The sequence below is a fragment of the Amphibalanus amphitrite genome, unplaced genomic scaffold (genome assembly GCF_019059575.1).
Source record: "Amphibalanus amphitrite isolate SeventyFive unplaced genomic scaffold, NRLGWU_Aamphi_draft 000301F_arrow, whole genome shotgun sequence".
NCBI classification, from domain to species: domain Eukaryota; kingdom Metazoa; phylum Arthropoda; class Thecostraca; order Balanomorpha; family Balanidae; genus Amphibalanus; species Amphibalanus amphitrite.
In genome coordinates, this window is record NW_024881796.1 from 164,658 (window position 1) to 188,479 (window position 23,822).

Below are 23,822 nucleotides of genomic sequence, written 5' to 3' on the forward strand. Positions count from 1 at the left end.
CAACTGGCCCGCTCCCGGACGCTGGCAAAAGATAGACGCATTGACATGCCGTCCATGTTACGAATCGACAGACTCCGGTGGTCTCTGCTGTCAGTTTTGTGTAAAGAGCCGAGTGTCACACTTCTGCGACGCGCACACATCTGAAAAATTATGTCTGATAGTTCGCACCATTCTGTAGACCCTTGCTATTACAACTGATGAACAGGCCAAAGGCAGGCGCGCAAAAGCGTTAAGCGTAGCGGGCGTAGCCAACGAGTAGACAGACAGCATGAGCAAGTAAAAGGTGAACAGGCGCCAGGCGGGAAACTTTGGGTGAGCAAAAGGTGGGCAAACAGAGTAGGAGTCGACATGTGGTCAGCAGATAGAGGTGACCAGTGTAGTTGATCGACCCAATATCACTGTGGCCGGCTGTGGTGCAGAATGCGGACCGTGGGATGCGCGGCAGCGGGGTGCGGGGCAGCGGGGTGCGGGGGCAGCGGGGTGCGGGGGCCCGCTCAGCAGATGATGCTCGGCTGGGTGCGGGGCAGCGGGGTATGGGGGCAGCGGGGTGCGGGAGCCCGCTCAGCAGATGCTCGGCTGAGTGACAGTGTGCGGATGCCAATCACCCGACCCCAAGCAGCGGCGCCGTCAGGTGGCCCCAACACCACCTGCTATCAGGGCGGAGCGCACCGTCACATGCTAATATCACACAGACGGAGAGTATTGGCCGTGTCCACCGACTATATGTGGACGAATGTAATGGCTGTCATACATATGAAAGGACCCGGCTTTACCATGGGTAATCACTAATGGCTTACTCGGTATATGGCATTAGAAGATGCGACATGTGTTCCGGCGTTCGGGCTGATATCAAAGGCTTACCGTGTGACATGAGTCCCATGGAACTCAATTCATGAGACTCATTGCGCACAATGAACGAAAACAGGGAGCGCTACGGAGGTAAAGCAATTCGGAGGAATTGCTAAGTAATCATAGGATAACGCTAACCAGCTGTGCTTATGTAAAGTCTGTCAAAACCGCGCAAAGTAACGGTGGATCCGTCAAGCCTAACCGAGCTATAATTTAAAAGTCACCGAGCCAATTGACCTGGGGAATAAACGAGGATATCAATTGCTTCGGTGACTCAAATTTAGCAGGCCCTTCCTCGGTCAGGCTTGATGGATCCACTGTTACTTGACGCGGAAGACAGACTGTACCTATACCAGATAAAATCAATTTATGAAACATGATACCAAAGCTGATGCTGAAAAATCGCAGTCCTCTGCCGGTCGGTCCAAGGGCTGCCGCTGCGGCAGTGGCGTCCGAGCGCTCTGATTGGCTGAGCGGCCGACCTCAGCTGGGCCGGGCCCCGAGGCGGTTCCAGCGGCCGGGGTCAGGCGCCAGCTGACCCGCCCCGCCCAGTCTGAGCTCAGGCGCGAGTGAAGGGCGGCGGCGCTGCGGTGTTTTAGAGGTTGAGGAAGATTCATTTTAGCTGGTGAGTAGATTTGTATCGATTATATGTCGTTTTTAAACATAGCATGCTTGTTAAACGTAACTAAGTGCAAAATGACAATGTTAGCTTTGTAACCGAAGGTCTGAGCTAGATAATTTCAATACTTTTGGTTAAACATCTATAAAAAGTACTCATTTTTATGGGAATGCGGTAACTTGAGAAGGATAGGTATACGGTTCAGTAATTGTTTTGATCATGTGATTTTTTATGCATTAGGGTGTGTTGAGCATACTAGGGGAAGTTGGGGGAACGCCGAAGACTTTTTTCTGACGCCCGTAGCACGCAAGGTAGACAACATAAGCTATTCTTGTTGGCGTCATTCGAGAGGCCAGTCTTTTGCCTTTCAAACATACCAGGTGCATTTGATGAATTTGCATACCGTTAAGCGCACAAACTAAAAATATCAAAGAAGTGACTTTTTCGGCGTTGCCCCGGACTGCGGGGAAAGCCGAAAATGGGAGAAATGATCTACGGGGAATGCCGACATTGATGTTTTGCCATTTTATCTCAAACTTTATCCAGAATTGATCAAAGCTGACACGCGTTTTAAGAGCTTGAGGACGCGTTGCACACTGGAAGTTATAATTGTGTGATATAATAAGAACATGCCAGGTAAATCATTCCTTATAGGTAACAGGCCGTTGTGTCGGTTGAAAGTGTAATTTGTGTGACTAAAAATACGCGTTGCTATTCTACAGCAGTAAAGTCCACGTAGCGTGCTTTTAACACGTGCGTAATCGCACGTTTTCGGCATTACCCCAGCCTGCCATACTTTCATTTGCAGGCCCATAACTTTTCAACGTGCTGTATAAATTTAAAATAGGCAGCACACTTATGCAAAGACATGCTAAAGATTACTTGACCGAATTGGCCAGACAAACGGTAGCATAATGAGTAAGAAATGCAGCTTGAAAGGCGCATGTAGTACAAGGGAAACGTACCTTGAAAACGCTCTTGGCGCCCTCACAGTCGAAGTATTCCGAATGACGACTCGTAACCAACATGCGATAATTGTAGTCACTTAAGCTTCAGAGCATCACTGACAGGTGGCATCCATGTCTTACGGTTTTCGAAATATCTCGAATTTCGGCTTTGCCCCAACTCCGGCATTGCCCCAACTTCCCCTACTAGTATATCGGTAAAAAAGCACAGATTTTGTTTCATTATATCTGTTTCATTCACATTTGGCTTTAACCCGTGCCGTGCTATAAGTGGCCTGGGTTTTCTATGTGCTGGAGGGGTCACGCCCCCTCCCCCCATCTAACTCGGCTCCTTGACCATGTAGCAACACGCGGTAAGCGGCAATCGAAAGAGCGTCAAAAATAATGACTGGAACACTTGGGTCATTTTTAGGTCAGGTCAAAGGTCAGGTCGCCAGAGGTCATCAAAGGTCAAATTTAGTCCATTTCAATAATTTTGGAAACTGCCAACGGTTAACTCAAGAACCAATAGAGCTACTGCGCCGCGGAAAAGCGCATTAAGCCCTTTTACAGGTCTTCTGAATATTGTTCTCAGATTTGACCTCAGGTCAACGGTTTAGCCTCCAGAGGGCAAAAACACAAAAAAAAATAACAATTTTCTTGAAACGTGTTTTTCGGTAAAAACTATTTATTCAAGAAAGCCACGATATTAATTTTGCCAGCGTCGTGTTCCTCTCGTCGCGACGCGTTAAATGAACAATGCGTTGATTTTGAAAGGTCATTTTGAAAATTTGACTTCAGGTCTAGGTCATAACCTTTATAGCTATAAAATAAATATAAAATAAAATAATAAAATAATAAAAGTTATAGCCAAAAAAAACTGCTGATGACCTTTCATGACCTGAGATGACCTCAGGAGCACACAGCAGGGTCACAGGTGCATTTTTCCAATTCATTGTGTCATTGTGGTTTAGAACGACATTCGTCCAAAAAAGGCGCATTTCAATTTTCACCCACTGATTTATAATGGATAGGTCTCAGAAATTGACGTGACATTAGGTCGCAGATATAAAAAATAATACGAGATATACATTTTAAACATACTGTTACTCTTATCAATCGCTGAATGTTTCAAAGTGATCGTTCGGCCGGTGTAGCTATAACGAGCCTTTGAACTTTTTCTGAGGTAAGGTCACTTGATGAGACCTGGTGACCTGACTTTGAACGACATGGGTCCGAAATTTTCACATTTGCGAAAAAGATTTATGAACAGGTGTACCAAAAGTTTTTGAGACATTTGCGAAAAAACGTGAGGGGGCGTGAAAAGCCCCCCCGCCCCTCCCCTCCCAGCACGGCGCGAGTTAAGAAGGTATCTACAATTTAAATGTATGCGTATATAAAAATATCAACCAGGCACGGAAGAGGGCAGATAACTCCTCTTTTGAATTTTCACTCTGATTATTCATTTAAAAAAAAAAACTTAAAAGACTGACGAGCAGTCCAGCCATATTTTATGCCATGGACACTCATTTGCACATGTACCGAAAATTATAACTCCATGCCAGAAGAGGTGTGACCTGCCTATAAACTACGTAGGTCACACGACGGGTGTCGTCTTTCGATACGTTTGGTAATGTCCCCGACCCGAGTTGCAGCGTTGTTTGAATACCTATTTGCTTTCAACATATTCGTTGATTTTACAGCATGTCCACTGCCCATGACTGCTTTGTGCCCAGTGCCCAGTGTCCAGAACGCCCATGTTCCGTGACGGCGCAAGGGGTCCGTGCGTCTCCGCGTTTGTCCCATAATTAGCCGCTTTTACATAGGGCTAGTTGCCAGATAGTGGAATTCCGATACCGAGACATTTATTCCACTAACGAGACATTTCAGGCACATTCCGCTGGTTCTGACGACCTATCCGGCCAGAAGGCCGCATAAGTCGTCAGAACCAGCGGAATGTGCCTGAAATGTCTCGTTAGTGGAATAAATGTCTCGGTATCGGAATTCCACTATCTGGCAACTAGCCCTATGTAAACGCGGCTATTGAGACAGAGGTGCCCGGATAGGACGACTATTCTTAGTCTAGTCAACTGGTAACATCTTATGTCAGGTCAATGGCAAACAACGTTTGACTTTCGATTTTCGTCTAATTATTTCCGAAAAATATCAGTAGAACAAAAAGAAAATGAAAGCATGCGTTTGTATTATAAAATGTGTCGACAGATGCACTTATTGTTTGAATGAGGAACGGTGAGGGTTGAACTTGAGTGGCCTCTGGTGGTCTTAGATGATCTTGATAATATCTTTTCAAAAGCATATGCTAAGAGGCAAGAAACCTCCCCTAGACAGTGGCGTATCCAGGGGGGAGGCCAAGAGGCCATGGCCTCCCCCTTTGGCAATAAACATGCAAGTGGGCCCTTTGGGTTACTTGAGTGCGGTGACGTACCCAAGGGGGGCAATGGGGGCCCTGAGGGGCGCCCTGCTTACCTGAGGGTCCCCCTAGTCGTCTGAGGGTCCCTGGTTATCTGAGGGGCCCCTGGTTATCTGAGGGCCCCTGGTTATCTGAGGGCCCCTGGTTATCTGAGGGTCCCTGGTTATCTGAGGGGCCCATGGTTATCTGAGGGGCCCCTGGCTACGGGGGCCCTGGTTATCTGAGGGGCCATGGTTACCTGAGGGGCCCCTGGTTTCCTGAGGGCCCTGCTTACCTGAGGGGCCCCTGCTTTCCTAAGGGGCCCGTGATTGTCTGAGAGCCCCTGATTATCTGGGAGGCCCCTGGTTACCAGTGGGGCCTCTTGGTATATGAGGGCCCCTGGTTACCTGAGGGGCCCTAGTTATCTAAGGGGCCCCTAGCTACCTGAAGGGCCCCTGATCCCCTGGCCAGTGATCTGAAGAAACCCTGGTCACCTGAAGGGCCCATGTTTACCCGGGAGTAGGTACCTGGTTATATGAAGGGCCCTTGCAGTCACATAAAGGCCCTTAGTTACCCGTGGAGCCCCTGGTATAACCGTCCCCTGGTTATCAGAGGGTCCCCTGGTCACCTGGAAGGCCCTGGTCAATTGAAAGACCCCTGGTCAATTGAAAGGCCCTGGTCAATTGTAAGGCCCCTGGTCACCTGAGAGGCGCCTGATTACCTGAACGGCCCGTGATCACTCGGATTCAATGGTATGGCCAGGGGCGAGGGGGCACGTCTCCGTTATAGGGTTCAGGGTCCCCTCGGGCCCGAAAGGCCCTGCGGTGCCAATTGGCGGCAGAGGGCCCGCGCTGGCAACGCTTCAACTGGAAAGGAGACCACAGGGCTTGTGAGAACACCCCATGGGCTCTTGTGTAGCCACACTTATCTCCAGAAGGGCCTCACGCCAGGTTCTGAGGGACCTTGCCGGCCCTGAGGGCTCTTGCCGGCCAATAAGGGATCAGCTGTAAGGGCCCCATACCCGTTTGATAAATGCTATGGCCCCACGGCCCACACCGGTGTTTCTGAGGGCCCTCACAACGGCGCCTGCGAGGGCCTCCACTGCCACCTCTAAGGGCCCCACACCAGTGCCTCTTAGCACCAGTGCCTACTTCGGCGGCTCTAAGAGCCCCACACCGGCGCATCTGAGGGCCCTATGCAGCGCCCTATGCATCTGATGGTCACTTACCAGCGACTCTGGGGGCCTCTTACCGACCTCTTAGGGTCCCTTGCCGGCCTATGAAGGACCACCAGTAACTTTCAGGGCCCCACACACGCCTAAGTGATGGCCCCCACCAGTGTCTCTAAGCACATAAGGCCCTCACAACGGCGCCTGTGATGACCCCACACCAGCGCATCCGACGGCCTTTCACCGACACTTCTGAGGGACTTATGTATACATGTGACTCTGAGGCGCTCGCTCGCTTCACTTCCTCATAAAATACCGTGCATTTTATGCACACTTCTCAAGCAAAAAAAAAATGATATTTTTACCTGCCAATTTTGCACATTTTCTCGGGGCTTAGACAGACAGACAGACAGACAGACAGACAGGCAGACAGACAGACAGACAGAGGGGCCCGTCTGCAAGGGGAACCGGACGCACCATGTGCCCAATCCCCTCATCGAAGGGTTCTGGATACACCCCTGCCTGGGTTGACAGCGGCATCCGGGTGACCCGTGGGCCCCTTTGAGAGCAGGCGGCCCACTCCTGGGCGAAATCCTGGGTACGTGCCTGCTTGAGTGTCCCAAGAGAAACGACCTTCAGGGCCTCATCCAAAGTACTGGCCCAAGCATAAATAAAGTAAAACGGCGTCAAACTATCTTAAAATGCCATTTGATGGCCCTCATAGGCCCTCAGAGGCCAAGGCCGAGCCCCCAGAGGCTAGCGTGGGCCCTTAGAGGTCGCTTTGGCGGCCATAAAGAAGCTTAGACTCGAGCGTGGGATCCTTTGACGCTGGTGTAGACTAGAGCCCTAAGGAGCCAGCGCTAAGCCCTCTAAGGCCAGCGTGGGGCCCTCTAAGGCCATTGTGGGGTCTTCTAAGGCCAGTGTGGGGCCTTGTAAGGCCAGTGTGGGGCCTTGTAAGGCCAGTGTGGGGCCAGTTGTAAGGCCAGTGTGGGACCCTCTATGTTCAGCATGGGGCCGTTTATGTCCAGCGTGGGGTCTTTTAAGCCCAGCGACATGGGGCCTTCTTAGGTCAGATTGAGGCCCAATGGCCACCGAAACTAGCTTAGGGCCCTCCGAAGATAATGTAGAGCCCTTTTAGGCCAGTGTGGGGCACCCTGTGACCAGCGTGAACCCTCTGAGGCCAGCATGGGGCCATCTGTCATCTGACTTCAGACTTCAGAAGCTGGTGCTGGGCCCTTACAAACCAGCGCGGGCCTTCATAGGCTGGCGTCGGGCCATTAGAGGCCACCTCGAGGGCCTCGGCAGCCACTTTTCAGTTCTTATGCATGTTTGAGCCCCTGAGGTAGGAGTGGCCCTTAAAGGCCGGCGTGGGACCCTCAGGGGGCATCATGGGCTTCTAGAGACCGGCGTGGGTTCGAGAGCGGCATACGAGTAGGGTCGTCAGACTGACTCAAAGACTTCCCAGAGCCAGCGGGGGGGGGGCTATGAGGTCAGCCATAGCATGGGTCTCCTCCTGAGGCCATTATGGGGCCCGGAGGCCAGCGTGGTTCACTCTGTTGCCGGTGTGGGACCTTCAGAGGCCAGAATGAGCCTTCAGAGGTCGGAGTGAGGCCAATGTGGGCGACATAGAGCCATCAGAGTCTAGATCAGAGCTCAACCCGAGTCGGGCCCTTCTAAAGTTCAGGGTATCAGCGCAACCCTCAACCAGCGCAAGACACTGAGATAAGAGATTGACATCTGCCCCTTGAAAAATGTTACAACCGTAAAAAAAAGACAAAACATTTTGCTTTTGATAATCTTTAGTGACCCCGGCGACGACCAAAGCAAAAAAAAAACTGTATGCCTACTGCTGAAATAGATTGTACACTACATACAGAGCTATCGATGTCGATGGCTTTTTCACGTTTTTCTTTTCTTTTTTATATTGCCGAGTGTGCCTAAAAAGACTTCCTCACATGATGAAAGTGGCAAAGAACCGCACCTGGGCGTGGCATAAGTACGCCACTACTGGGGCCCCTAAGGTAAGGGTGGGGCCCCTTGAGCAGGTTTGGCCTCCCCCTTTTCAAGATCCTGGATACGCCACTGCCCCTAGATCGCAAGAAAAACGCCTATTTCTATGGCCAGACGTGCGACGTGACATCAACTGATAAGAAACTATTTTATGGTTGGCTGTTTGAAGGATGGGTGCAAAGGAAATCAAATTTGTGTCTTAATGTGCAACTTTTTATTGAAGCGCTTGTGGGAAACGTTAAATGTTGCATCAATTGCCCCTCAACCTCTGTGCCGATGATGTCTAGAAGGTAGATATTTAGTGTACACTATACCGGCATATAATTATCATTGGCGCCATAGCATTCGTCTGAGAAGTGCAGAATTACAGTGTATTGAACTCCTAATTCCGAAACAACGAAGTACCCTAGGAATCATAATCACAGGCAGTCTATAATACTCGATGCGCCGCACGTATAACTCATATGCCTCATGCCTTCAGTATTTCACAAAGAAAGCGCCTATGTATCTGGCTCGCGCAACATGGGCGCAAAAATACTTTCAAAGAGACTGATCGTTGTTGCGTCCATTTAGAGGCCTAATAAAGGCCGCCAAATGGCCGGTTGATGCTCCGGGGTGGCGTATTCAACACGAGCTCCGGATGACCTACCGCCGCGTGGGACGAATAAAGCGTGGGCCCCGCCCCGGCGCCCCTGTCGAGGCTTTGTCGGCGCCGCCAAGTGTCTGTCGGCCACCCCTGAGCGGACGCCTCTGCCATCCTAACCGATGATTTCAGATCATAAATCGACACCGACGCCGCCGTGGCCCGTACCGTCCGAGCTGCGGTGTCAGATTCGAGCGGATCGCTCGTAAAGCGGTGTTCATAGCGAGTGACTGAGCAGGAGCGGAGGGCAGCGCGCGGAGCATCTGGGGTGGGCTGGATTGTGCGACACTGTCTGAGGCGGCACATGGAAAATTGATAAGTCCCACTTAAAAAAAAAATGATTAAATCAAACAGAATATGACATCGTTTTTAAGGTATTCAAACCATACGTCATGAGCAAAGGCTTATTACGAGCGAGCGAGCGCAGCGAGCGAAGCGAAGTCTTTTCAATATAACGGAAAAATCTCAGTATGAGCGGCCCGGACCGGCCCGGCCCGGCCCGGCCTGTAACGCTTTTGAGAGGCTTATATCTCAGCACCCGCTGGACCGATTGGCCTGCGATCTTTTTTGTTGGGTAGCCCCATCCCTTCTACCCCGTACTTGACTACTTTTGATACATCTCAGTGACCGTCGTGGCACGTGCCACGTGAAAAGTCAAGGGTGTTCAAGTGGTTTTGCAAAAGTAGTGATTTTGAGAGGCCCATATCTCAGCAGCGGCTTGAGCGATTGTCTTGCGGTCATTTTTATAGGGTAGCTGCATCCCTTCTACCAAAGGTCGGATACTCTTCATCTATGTGAGTGACCCCCACTGCACGTGCAAAATACAACAATAAGAGGTGCCAAATTTGTTCCCATTTTAATAACTCGGTAATTACTGGGGCGATTTCGCTGAAACTTGGCATACAGGTAGGCACCCACCAGGCAATGCATTCCCATGTGTTGCGGCTTGGGTGCTACTGCACGTGCGCACGTGCAGGGGCGTTTCCAGATCTCGAAAACGGCTGGGCCGATTGCGCTCAAATTTGGTACACGGTTGGGGACCAGTTAGTAGGGTGCCGTGCAAAAGTCAGTTTGGACCCCGCTTGCACGTGCGCACGTGCAGAATGCCGCTTCCAGATCTCAGGAACGGCTGGGCCAATTGCGTTCAAATTTGGCACACCGCTAGCAACCGGTTAGTCGAGTGCTTTGAAGAAGCCCGTTGGAAGTACCTTTCGCCCTTCCGCACGAGCAGGGCTCACTATCTCGCTCGCTCGTTCTTCGCCCAAAAGGCGTTTTACTGGTAATATTAATCATCTTATTTCAAGTACAATATTCAGGACAGCATTTCAACAAATCAGCCCGGAGACTGCTTGATCGGTCACTGAAAGTATAGAGCTCATAAATCTCACCACAATGGAACTCCAGCCCTCATTGCTTAAATCCCCACCCATCACTGCAACAAAAGACAAAACTGTATTTTTGCAAATATAAACTTTTCCCCATTGCTGATAAACCGTTAAACATACTTATTCAATGATGGGCTCAATTTTAAGTTGTAGCGTCGTGCGCCTGACATGATTTCCCCGACTGAGCGGTAAATAGCCCTCGAGTTGCGCTCGATCTACCACACAGCATGGTAGCATGGCGAGGACTGTTCATGTACAGAAATTTCATTTATTGTATTTCATTCATGTTAAAGTGAATACAACTTGTAAAGGAGTGCGGTGCAGACAGGCTTGCTCAGCAGTGAGCACGCTATTCTGCAAGAAAACATTTATATCGTGTTGGGGTAGCTGCGAGGACAATTGCTCTGTTTTATCAACCACGTCCGGTCCGTTTTTTCTCGACTGATCCACTAGTGTTATGGATTATGTTATTCAACAAGGAACATGCAATGGGATTTGCATATATAAGCGACTTATTGTCGGAAAATCTATGATATTAAACTGCATTAAATGTGAAACAGTCACATGCAACAATACCTCTAGTGTAGCCACAATGGTCTCCCGGTCTTTGTTTTGTATGAATGGCCCACGGACCCTAAGGCTTAGCAGTGTACAAACAATGAAATCACTATAACTAAAATGTCCGTACAACGACAGTGCTACTTGCAATGCTCTCACATCGCACAGTCCACCAAATAAGACGAAATACATGCAAAGTCTCAGTAGACTGCATCTATCCCCTACACAGGTTGCGCTGCCGCACTGAGGCTAACTCAGCTGCGTGCTAACCCTCTCTGTCCGACGGCGTTATCGTTTAGTGCCATTAGCTCTCGATTTTCTATCATTAAATGCAGGGCGGCGGAGTTGATGGATTTTCGGCGACTCCAACTCCGACTCCGGATTTCAAAAACCGACTCAGACTCCGGGTAGAATTATCGACTCCGAACAAATCCAATTCCGACTTCGACTACGCAGACCTGGCAGAGCTGCGGAGTTAATTTTCGGTGATTTCGACTCCGACTCCAGCTCCTAACGAAATCGCGGGGCACGGTCTGTCATATGAATTTACGCTAATGTATTGATAACATACGGCGGTCTTTCCCAATCAAAGTAGCATTGGAGCATGAGTGGAGCATGAGTAGCAAGTAGCATTGGAGCATGCATCGTCGATTAACGAAGCCTTTCTCGGAATTCACCACTACATATTTATGTAAATCGTATGGCATTGTAAAGCGTTGATGCATCCTTTATTTACCTACGCTTGAAAAAAATCAAAATAATACCACCTGACTAAATACCTATCGTGAATAATGATAACTTTTTAGCCAACGACTTGCTCAAGGAAGGGAATTAAACGCTCTTAATTTATCGCCAATTTATCTCGGCAACGGTGCAATTAATTAAATGTATCTGTGAAAAGTAATCAATGATTTCAGCCCTCGCCGGCCGAGAGGGGCGGATGCCACCCCTGACTGTTTTTTTTTTCGCACTTACTCAGAACACGCTAGTGATAGAGAGCTGGAAGCTGGCACGCCTGAACTTTAATTCAAGGAAAATCTTGCGATACCAACAGCAGTTTATAAAGGCATAAGTAAAGCTTCTCACGGTACTAAAATGTAGCAGCTTCGCAACCTCCTCAGTGCCAAAAGGGCTTTCGCAAAAAGATGAAATTTACAGGACGTAGCAGCCTCCCAGCCGGTCCTGAACACTTGAAAATCTCGAATGTTTACTAGTCACCTGAGGTCAGGTCACTCACGTTACCTTATCATAATAGGTCAATAGGGAAAATATGAAAACTGTTATTTTGGCCCAAGAAACGATTTAAGGCTATTTGAAGCACAATTATCGTAAGTCCATACACTCCTTGCAAGGTTCAGTGTTTAAGTTATGCATAGATGACCTTGCTTGAGGTCATTTGTGACGTTCCTAAGGTCGTAGGATTTTTTCGTCAATAACTCCCGATTAAATTGAGCTAGCGATTTGAAAAAGTCACCGTTGGATTCGGGAGACCTACTGATTCACATGATATGCAATGTGACCTCCTCCGACCAAATTCGTGACCTGAGGGGACTGACATGACCTTTACCTGAGGTCAAAATACTAAGTTAATTTCACCAAAACAAAAAGTATATTATTTGACGCGTCTGAGCATGATTCAACTCACAAGGTGGTGTTAATCGCGGCTCTGTGGCCATTTGAAGCGAAGCTATTCACACAAAAAAAAAACTATCTACTACCTCGGGGCATTTGACCTGACCTCTGAGGTCAACGGTTGACCTGAAATCTTAAAATCATGTATCAGTAGTTGCGTTTCATAGCGATGCACACACTCGTTTATCTTATGTTCTTATATTTTTATAATACATGAGGCGAAACTGTTAATTATCTAGGGGCGAAACTGTGAGGGGCTACCTTCCTCATTCCCCTCTCGGCACCGGCGCATGTAGAAGACCGATAAGTCTGGCGATGTTTAATCGGATTACGTGATCTAGATATTCAAGATTTATTGATGTCATTTCTGCATTTTCATTATTGCCTTGAGGTTTCGTTGTTTTTTTGTTTTTTTGTATCATGCGTCCCGCTTTAATCCGCGCCGTACTAGGGGGAGGGTGCGTTTTTATGCCTCCCCCTCAGCTTTTTGACGAATATGCGCCACCCGTTTTGATACGCCTGTTCATACATCTTGTCCACACAAATTATGAAAATTTCAGACCTGGGTCGTTCATCAGGTCACCAGGTCACGGCAAGTGACCTTACCTCAGAAAAAGTTCAAAGGCCCGCTATAGCTACACCGACTGAACGATCACTTTAAAACATTCAGCGATTGATAAGAATAACTATGTATAAAATATATATCTTGGATTTTTGGTATCTGTGACCTAAGGTCTGGTCAATTTGCGATATCTCCATTATAAGTCAATGGGATAAAATTGAAATGCACCTCTTTTGGACGAATGTCGTTCAAAACCCTCTCAAACGACGGTTCTTGGGTAAAAATGACACAATGAATCGTAAAATGCACCTGTGACCCCTCTGTGTGCCACTGAAGTCATCTAGCGTCATGAAAAGTCACCAGCAGTTTTTTTTTTGCTATAACTTTTGATAGAGACGCGCTAGAGCGGTGAAACCCTGTCAGATGTGTTCAGCTTGACGATACGGATCGACTGATACGCAACATGACCCTTTCCGGTCAGGTCATGACCTTGACCTGAGGTCAAACTTTTAAAATGACCTTTCAAGGTCAACGTATATGTAGTTCATTCGATGCGTCTCGAAAAGAGGAACACGATGCTGGCAAAAGTAATGTCGTGGCTCTCTTGAGTCAAGTTATTACCGAAAACATTTTTCGTGAAAACGGCTACCGTAAAGTGGGGCTATTTGAGACAGTGGGGCTATTTGAGACAGTAAGGTAATGGTATAGTAAAATCGCTGTAAAATGAAAACCGATTGATGTTTTTTCGTCATTTTTGCTTAGGCTAATGTGGAATTGAACAGTGAATGCTCTGAATAACCTTTTTGAAAATTTCGAAAAGTTCTGAAAGAAATTTGCAATAAAATACGAAATACAGAAAAACGCACAATTTAAGTTGCTCGAAAAGGACCCCTACCTGCAGCTTAAAAAAGTTGAAGTTTTAACAGCTTCGCCACTGTATCTATCGTTACTACCTTTTTGCTTATAGGCTAAGCACATTTTTCATGAAAATATTATATATTGTTAACGGTGCTGCCGATTGCGTAACCCATTGTCTCAGAATCCCGATGATAACCACCTGGTCAAACCTCAACGGATATGCCAAATAGCTGATGATAACGGTGATGCGATGCACCCGAGAAGACTTACCGCCATCTACCTGAAGTGCATCGAACGTTCGACATAAGCAACACCGGTGAATCGGTCGTGGTCATAAACGTGCAGTGGGTTCATGGTAGGTACTTTTAGCAGCAAGGAATATTTACATGTTCGTAGTGTAACATAATAACCCTTTAGCTGGTGACCAAACTAGTTATTCTGATGAATATGTGCTTAAGATGTGCTTCATCAGTCACTGACTCATTCGACAATCAACATATGTCTACCTTGGTTGACCAAAAAACACCATGGAATGTTACTTAACACATGAACGTACTGTTAGCTGAGCCTATCCAAGTACTTGATGTGGTTGGGTAACCGGCCAATTGATACAGCATTCAGCGATCGAGGAAAATCGGCATAAAATCAAAACCGTTTAACATTTTTCTGTTATTTCTTCGCATGGAGATGTACAATGGAACAAACAATCATGCAGACCATCCACTCAAATGTTTTGGGAACCTTTTGCCTTGTTTGTTTCATTACAGTGTGCTTCATAAGGTAGCGAGACTGTCTCAAATAGCCCCACCGACTTTCGGTATATCTGTTTTCACGTCACCGGGGCTATGTACAAAAACTTACTTTCAAAATTTTACTGTCGATGACTTTAAAATAGTCCTTGATGATCATCCTGTCAGTTTGAAAGCTATGGGTCACATCATATTATGATAGCCTTAGCATATAGTGATGCAATTTTATACCCTACCGAAATGAAGGGTCCTACGAAAAAGGAAAAGATTGAATAGAAAGGTCATATAACAGTCTAAAAAAAAACAATTTTTGCCAAAATGATCAAAATTCAATTTCCAGATGCATGGCATTAAAAAAATTATCTCTAGCGTGACCGATTTTCTTTAATTTCTTTGCAACTAAAACTGTCTCAAATAGCCCCACCCTATGGGGCTATTTGAGACAGGCTTTAACATAAAAAATAACCTTAATCATTATTACTAGCTGAACCAAAATACATCTATATGAAAGAGCTCACAGAGAACTACATTTTTGCAATTTACATGCTATAAGAAATATGAACCGTCTTAAAGAGAGAGGCCAAAAACTGTAAAATCCGTTTCAAATAGCCCCACTTTACGGTAGTTTTAGTTTTTGCCCTCTGGAGCCTAACCGTTGACCTGATGTCAAATCTAAGAACAATACCCAGAAAGGTCAGTAAAAGGGCTATCGAAACCGCTTTTTCGTGGCGTTGTAGGTCTATCGGTTTCCGAGTTAGACGCTGGCAGTTTCCAAAATTGTTGAAATGGACTACATTTGACCTTTGATGACCTCTGGCGACCTGATCTTTGACCTGACCTAATAAATGACCGAACTGTTTCCGTCATTATTTCTGACGCTCTTTCGCTTGCCGTTTACTAAGTGTCGCTACGTGGCCCAGGAGCCAAGTAAGATGGGGGGGGGCGTGAAAGCGCCCTCCACCCCTCCCCCAGCACGAAACGGAAAAAACAGGCCACCAGCACGGCGCGGATTAATTATTGGTCCAAGAGTTAACGGCTAGGGCGTTTAGCAGCGCAGCATAGATCCGGGTGGCAAAGTACCCCAGCAAAGGCAGGGCTATGATTGTTCCTTTTAACACGTCTATGAAATAAATGCGTTAAAGTACAACATCCTATTACGACCTGGAAGTTGCGTACTTTAACACGCGCACTATGGAAAGCTAGCACTGACGAAGACGAAGTTCGAAACGCGTTTGCGAAGGCTTTCTATAATACAAGAACTTTATGTTTTAAAAAAGTTTCACTTATCTAGTCATACTTGTCACAATGAACGTTCAACATAATTCAGCATATCACTTATTGTCGTGAATGAGTGGGCTATGTTATTAAGCGTTTTGGTATGATGTCAATAACAAGTAGAGATTGTTAACCCTCGCCAAGCGAGGGCCTTTTCCATAACACGGACGGCGAGGGGGGTTGGTAGGACCCCCCCTCGCAATTGGCTCATATGGCACTTAGAAACGCCAAATTCACAGGGTAGGTGGGTCCATAGGAGATCTCGCCCCTGTGAAAGTTTGGTGACTCTACGTCAATATTTAGGGAGGTTTTTGGGGTATGAGTGCAAAAATTTTGCTAAAACATGTTAAAAGTTTTTCGCTTATAACTTTTTATAAAGATATTTGTAAAGATAGAGCAAAAATAAAAGCACCAGTGAACTCAGGAATTCAGTTGCCGCTAAGCTAGTCCAATTTTCCCCTGAGCTTGTACCGGTTTTTGTGACCTGGTGACCTGATCTGAAAAGACTGGGACTTCAAATTTTCAGGAAAGGTGCGAAAATTTTGCCCCAGAGGGAATACCAAATTTGGCGGCGCGTTTTTACGTTATTTGCAAAAAACCTTAGGGGGGTTGCATCAACCCCCCTCGTCGGGTGAGGGTTAAGTTGTGCGTGTAACATGCATCTACAATGTAGACAATAAGTAATTGCTGAGTTCCGTGTTATCCCGGCAAAACTCACTAACCCAGTGCGTGTAAAATAAATTACTATATCACTAACCACAAGCGTGTTTGGTCAATTTACCGCGCTTTGGGTTAAAGGAAAAGGGCCACCTTTAACATGGGGATTGAAACTGAGATAGCCATCTTGTAGCCCGTGTTCGAAAACCAAACTGTCTACCTCCTTACGGCCGATTTCGGCCTCCATTCGTAGTTATCGGCAATTTTAAAAGAAAATACGCCAGGAATGCGTTCTTATCCCTGGAATGCGTTCTTATCCGACAATACAGCCACCCGCGGCGAGGCTTTGGTTTTTTACCAATCAGCTCCAACCAGCTCAGCTTTAACCAATCAGCTTATCTGACACAATCCGACGAGTCTGTCTTCTGAACGCTGATTGGCTTGAGTGTGACGTCATCGCTATGCCATCATACAGTAGGTGCCGTAGAGAGTATCAACATAGTACCAATATGTTAAATAGTTTTAAATACTTTTTAGCGAATTGTGCACTTCTGGCACCAGTTTTAAAAAGAAAATGAAAAATAATAATGTCAAAATGAAAAACAACGATTTCTTCATATTTCACGAAGGTGGCCCTTTTCCTTTAATCAGATTTCGCCGCAATATCACGGGTTAGTATTTTTTAAATGTGTATTTGGTTTCATCGACGTTCATCCACCATTGTCCCCGTCGAATCGAGCCTCTCCCCATCGTTTCGCTCAGACGCCTTCCTCTTTCACAGATTGACTGTGGGCAGCGCGGAGCCCTCCCAGTCTTGACGTGCGGAGCCCTCCCAGTCTCGACGTGCGGAGCCCTCCCAGTCACGACCTACGGCCGACGGCAGCGGGATGGGTCTCACGCCGGCGCCGTCCCCGTCGTCCCGGGGCGCGCGGCCCGAGCGGCAGGCACTGGTGGTGTTCGTCCCTGCGGAGAACCTGCGCCGCGTCTGCGCCGTGCCGCTGGAGCTGCTGGCGGCCATGCTGCTGCTGCTGGGGATCGCGGTGCGCCCGCGACCGACCGAGTCGCCCTCTGCTGGACAGGAACAGCGGCGAACAGCAGCCTCCAGAGCTGCCAGTCAGAGGTCAGAGAGCAGTCCAAGCAGGTCAGCGCAGAGCTCTCCAGCAGAATCTGCTGATCTCCAAGCTGTGGAGCGTCAACCAGAACTGGGAGCAAGAGACGAGAACTTCTCTGCAGCCACATCAGACACCACATATATCAGTCTACACCACAAGAACGAGTCAGATTCCTCACATCAGTGCTCCGTAGCTGGATGTAGCGCTGGAATCACGGATGAAAAAGCCTCCAGTGTCCCAGATGAGCGTCAGAATCAGGATCGAAGAGATGCCGCTTGCAGTCCACCACACACCCCGGACGGCTCAGAAACTGAAAAGGACAACTCTGATTGCAACGACGATGCTTCGAGTGAGGAGGAGACACCCATCGAGTACGGTCCGTTCTGGCCTTGCTCCGTTCACCCACCGGACCAGCCGCTGCGCTTCTGTGACCTGACAGAGGAGGAGCAGGAGGAGATCATGGATGCTGACCTCGAGGCTTACCGGAAGGCCTGGAGGCCAGGCGACATGAAATACGTCCGCTGGAACCCCGATCCTGACGTCGCAGACGAGGACCAAGGCAAGGAGGCCTTCCATGACGAGAACTACGAGTTCTTCTGGTGGACTCCGACGGCGTACCGTGCTACTGAGGCCAGGTTCGTGTTCTTCCCCGGAAACGTCACCAAGTATCCGGTCCATACTGCGGTGTACTGCCCTGCCTGCGACAGACATGTCTGGGAAGCACTGCCGAAGCGGTGGGAACGTCTGAGCTCGAAACTGCAGCCTGGTCCAGGACAAACTTTCCTTCAAGAGAATGACAACCAGAGCGCGACTGCTTCAGAGAGCTCGGCTGCTCTTTCTCCTCAGAGTAGGGATGCTGGCCAACAAAGCTGGAACGCTCAGCTCGTTGAGTCACCAGTCTCTTCTCTACCGGAAAAGCAGGGTATCGCCGAGGAAGGTCACCCCTCTGAACTGTCGGGGCAGGATGATTCGTTGCCGATCCTCCTGAAAACAAAGCACAAGGAACGGCCAGCTATGTCGGGCTATGAGTTCCTGTACTACCCAAACACCAGTGATCATGGGGTGACACCGATTTTCAGGACCGGAGAAGTCGATCATAGCCAAACTGATCTCCACGGTGACCAAGATGTAGTCAGCGGACCCGTGTGTGGTGGTATATCGGCCACCCACGCTCGGGTGGTAGGATACCTCGCGGATAAGGCCATGCAAACGGATCCTGACGAGAGTGGGGTTATCGAGTGTCAAAACGCAGCGGTCCAGCAGGTGAATGAAGCCCGAGAAACCTGTGATTTGGAGACTGTGGGGGCCGACGACATTCGTGTTAAGTCCGAGTCCTTGCGCGTGGCGAAAATGAGACCATGTGGGCCTTCAGAGATCGGTGAGGAGTTTGAGGAGCGTTCTGTGGATGCCGACTGCCTTGAGCACAGGCTACTGGAATTGCTCAAAAATGCCGGCGATGTAGAATCTTTCATCGGATTTGGTCACCAGGCGCTAGCCGATGAGTCATCACACACCAACACGGATAGCGTGATGGCGCACTATGCTGGCCAAGAAGAGAATGTCTGTTCAGAGCAGCATTTCGATGACTTTGCAGTGGACATCAAAGATGGACAGGTAGAGCGGAGCAACGAAGCCGGAAGCAAGTCAAAGTTGTGCCAAGGTGACTTGCAACCAGCGCTATGTGCGAATCCCAGCGCTGGAAATGCTGACTCAAGTGCTGGCATCTCAAGTCTGGCAAGTCACCAGGATGCTCAACAGGCAAAGAAATCTCAGAGTCAGAAAGGTTCATCACGGAAACGCAAAAACCGGAAGGCCCGGAGACTCAATCAGGCGAGACAGGATGCTCTTGTTAAATTGGATTCTGGACCAGGTCGGAACTGTGGGTGCAAGTGCATTTCTTGTAAAGGCTGTTCAAAAGACGAGCAACGAGGACCTGTTGGCGCTTCCCAGCAAGCAGTGCCAGGCGAAGTCGCTGCCACTGTCGAACAACATCCTTCAGTTTCCGTACCCCAGCCCTCTCCATATGATAACAAGACGTGTGACGCAACAGTAGATCCTGGAGAAGAGCTGCCGCGCTTCAGTAACCCGCAAGGTGTTGCAGCAGAAGCTGAAGGGGAAGAGACTCAAAATGCTTCCTACTCTGGTCCTACAAGAGACTACATCGACATTTCTTTCGGTGCTTGTCAGCCCACCAGGGTATCCAGACAGATGCAAGTGGAGACACCTCTATCGAATCGACTTTCGTACGAGCCGCAGGAGAGGGTGAACATTATGGGCATGGACTTCATCCTTAGTGATGGCTGCATTGATCGCCTGGTCGCTAGTGGACTGACTTTTGACGACTTCGTCATCCCTGTAAAAGCTGGAAAACGCACTAAAAATCTGTTCGTGTGGCCGGGATCACCTACGAAGCCTTGTGTTGACCTTGTCCATAATCAGAGTCATCAGAACAGTTCGGGCATTGTTGCGGCAGCAAACCCGGAAACGATTCGTGTGGCCGTAGATGACCAAATAACGAAGTCGAACAGAACTGAGGTCACTGTAGAAGGAAAAGGGCAGTCACTAAACGCGTCACAAGCGGTAATCAGTGGAGGACATTATGAGAGATCTGACAGTGTGGATTGTGAGAGTCTGAGAGGAGGGATGGAAGAGCTTGGCAACGGTCTCACCAAAACTGGAAAACGAAACCTTTCCGAAGATTCTAAGGCCGAAAATCACTATTCAAGAAAGGAATCGCAAGAAGAAACAACGGACATTGAACCCAATTCGACTGACTCAGCTGAAGAAAGGGGTAGACTCAGAAACAAGTCAAAGAAAAGACTTAGGGTGGCAAAAAAGATCCGGAAGAAGGAACTATCAAGTGACCCTTCGTCACCCTTCTCTACCCTGGAGTCGGGATCGTTCAGCTCCGATGAAGACCAGGAGCGAGAACTTCACTTGACCGAGGCAGAGAGTCGTTGTTTGGCCACAAACGAACAGCAGGCAGCCACAGAAAGTGACAAAAATCAGCGAAAAGCATGCAACCTAGATAACATGCAGACACTCGCAAATGACGACGAAACAGGACATGTCGAACATCAGGCTCCAGTCCTTGATGTTCTGTCTCCAGAAGACCAGCTCATTCACAAAGCCAGAATAATGGAAACCCGGCGTCGTTTGAGGGAAGTGCGGCGGGCAAAAAGGACTGCTCAGCTTTTGCGTCAGGTGAGATGCAACTACCTGCACAAAGCTAAAGCAATGAGGGCGAGAAGAGTGCTGCGGCCATCCAGCACAAGCAGGGTCCTGCGGGTAAATGGCATACGTAGAGCGTTTTCTACCAGCACAGGGCATCAGGATGTGCCAAAGGACACCGTTTCTACGTCTAGAGCGCGCTGTTCCTCTCAGCTGTCGAGCAGCTCCACGTTTGGCTCCACACTGGCGTCGGCCTCACCAGAACACCCCACGAGCTCTGCGTGCGATATGGAGAAGCACCACGCTAAGGTGTCCGTCAACAACGGGAACATCATAGAGGTGTACAACACCATGGCGCAGATCGCTGAGGACACCCTCGTCCGAGAGGTAGAAATAGAGCTGCATCCAAAACCATCTCCCGCAACAGTTTCCCACGATGTGTGTGAAACTGAGACTTCTTGCGGACAGAAGACTGTTGAACGAGAAGGACCATCTCCTGAAATCAGAGCAGCTCAGCATGTCGATAGCCACGAAGAAGGCTTCAGAAACGTTCCGCTGAGTCCTCATAGCAAGTCTGATGGTCTTTGGAATGGGCGTTGTCAAGGAGACACTTCAGAGCTGAGTGATTCGAGCGTGGACCTTGAGCCCTACGATCTCGTTGAAGCCACTGGTGAGCAGCACGACACGGCAAAACGTGTCGCATGTGAAAACTCGGGTATTTCAGATAGCCTATCCATTCAAAGTATATTGGAAGAGGACGATTTTCCCCGCGAGTTCGAGAAATCTGCTCTCGGCGAGCTCATCAATCTGGGCGAGGAGTTAGAGGAGCTTGAACAGGAAGCCTCAGAAAATGTTCATTTGCAAACGCCTGAATTCGCTCAAGTTTGTGTGGAGCAGGATCAAAATACTGCCTCAACGTATGATGTTCGCAATTCTCCGTCTGGCAAGGAAAATGAGTGCCGGTTGCCACCGCTAGTGACGAATCGCTCTCTGGAGGCCCTGGAGTGGGACCCCATGTGGATGCGCCCGCCGCCTCTCTCCCCACGCAGTCGCCTGTATGTCATTTTCAGCAAGGCCCCCGGAGGTAAAGATTCTCCCGAGGCACAACCCGATCTGCTCCCTGGAGCTTCCGAGAATCCTCCCGCCGAGTGTCTACACGAGCACTCCGACCCCAACTCTTCTTCGTCGATTGGGTTCTTGCGCCCGAGCGAGGGACGACTGTCTCAGCTGGCGGGCCTGAACCCGAACCAGCTCATCACGTCAGCGTACCTGCAGCCCGAGGATGACCAGCTGGCACACGGTGACCCGGCGCGGCCCTGGGTGCGCCGTCACTCGAGCGTCGAGATCAAAACGCTGGCCGATGCCATCAAGATCCGTCGGATGCGACAGATGCCGGGCATCAGAGGTGTCAGGTGAGTCGGCCTGAACGGGATGCAAGGATTTCGGGGTAGGTTCATTATGGTCAGATTTGGCCGATTAACGCTACTTATATTAATGTTTTTCACCTTTTACAACTAAGTGTCGCAGTCAGAGCATTTTAAAGACTCTATAAGAATCGCAATGACATAGACGTATGAAGAGTGATCGAGACTGTGGAGCAGACTATTTTGAGCACGTTTTCTTGTTTTTCAGGCCACCGCTACCGCCTTTTACGCATGCTTCATACTCTATTTGACAGATCGGCGTGGACATGGTAAGTGGAAAGAAGTTTAAAGTTCGTAAATATAATTAGTTGGAGGGCAAAAGTCTATTTTTACGTACGGCAAAACTAAGGCACAGACTGCATAAATATTACCATGTTTCCATCATGGCCATTCTCTAATTTATGGAAGAAACCTGTTGTATTATTGCTTTATGTATTGATAAAAATACCCTATAAATAAGTGTTAATGTTGAAAGAAGTATAATATTTATAACATATAAGTATAGAATGAAGATAAATGATAAATAAAGATAAACAAAGATGAACATAAAATTACAAATAATAAATGATTTTTTTCGAACTCGCTGGTTGCTGAAAAACACAATTACATATTTTCGTAAATAACTGACCCTCATTCATTGCGCTTACAGGGCCGATGCATCAGCATCCAGACATCATCGGCGGCAGCATCCGCACAACGTCAAAGGTTCAGATGATCGGCAATCGCAGTCTATGTAGCTGAAGCCGAGGCCAACTCTGTGGCTGCACTACAAATATGCATGAGAGCTGCTCACTGTCCAGCTTCGGATGTGAATACTGAATCCAGCCACCTAACGCAGAAAGCAGACCATCTCTGCTGTCCACCGGATACACTCAGTGTCGCATATATAGTAGCTTGAACTGTGGAATTATTGTGATTGTTCGAGGACTGTCAGACTGTCAGCTGCCAGCTGCCCGACAGCGTCGGTCCCCTGGTGTCTTGCCAATCGTGCAATGATACAAAACTGGCCGAAGCCGCTGATGTGATAGTGGAATAAGACACCGACCGGAGAGCTGATTCGTGCGGAGTTGATGCATCGGGCGCAGAATTTCGCAGAACAAATAACTGTTCCACGTCTTTTCAAAAGAGATATAAGCGCGGGTGAATGAGCTTTGTGCTATGATTGTGATAATGTTTTTCTGACCGACTTTTACCGCAAAACGAGAAAAGACAGCGTTTCAGCAAATTCAGCTCAGCACGTCTTTTACAAGACTTTTACACTCCGTCTTTTACTAAAATGTTCTTAGTCTTTGTGATAACGCGTGTCATTTTGATAATCCATGCATGTTGACTAGAACTAGCCGTGTCTTTTATTGCGCTTACTGGAAACACCATTTGTCCTGGCGTAGGTATAAACGAACTTGGCTGACATCTGTTCCGCACTCGATATGTGTAAAATCGAATGGCACGCTTCAATTTAGTCAGTCTTTAGTCCGGATCATTCAGACAATACATGCATTGATCTATGCGCTGGTGACCTCGTGTTTGCTTGTATGTTGTTGAAAGGTGATGAACAAGAACAATTGAAACTCTGCAAAGCAGCACTAAACGTCATTATGTATATACAGTCCACAGAAGAAGTAATGTGTGGTTTCAGTCATGGGTATGCTCTGCTTCTGAAGCTTAGGAACGATTAGCCAGACTACAATGAAACTTTGAATGTAGCTTATATGTATCGTCACCCTTGCAGCTGCAACTTTAGCTATTGACATCTTCTTTTCGATCACTCCGCATTAAACAATCGCCAGTCAAAGCCA

General features: G+C 48.2%; 1 protein-coding gene across 1 annotated transcript; it reads left to right on the top strand.

The window, feature by feature from the left end:
• The first annotated feature begins 1,395 nt into the window (after positions 1-1,395).
• Positions 1,396-23,542, top strand: LOC122387881. The gene is made up of 4 exons (XM_043378500.1): positions 1,396-1,474; positions 17,101-22,014; positions 22,235-22,295; positions 22,676-23,542. The coding sequence occupies exons 2-3, from the start codon at positions 17,207-17,209 to the stop codon at positions 22,275-22,277; spliced, it is 4,851 nt and encodes a 1,616-aa protein (XP_043234435.1). The 5' UTR covers positions 1,396-1,474; positions 17,101-17,206; the 3' UTR covers positions 22,278-22,295; positions 22,676-23,542.
• Positions 23,543-23,822: the final 280 nt, after the last annotated feature.

Excerpts from the sequence above, each read along its gene's own strand:
- LOC122387881 (XM_043378500.1), top strand. The coding sequence starts at position 17,207 with ATGGGTCTCACGCCGGCGCCGTCCCCGTCGTCCCGGGGCGCGCGGCCC. Across the intron at positions 22,015-22,234 it reads CCGGGCATCAGAGGTGTCAG|GCCACCGCTACCGCCTTTTA; the intron begins GTGAGTCGGCCT and ends CTTGTTTTTCAG.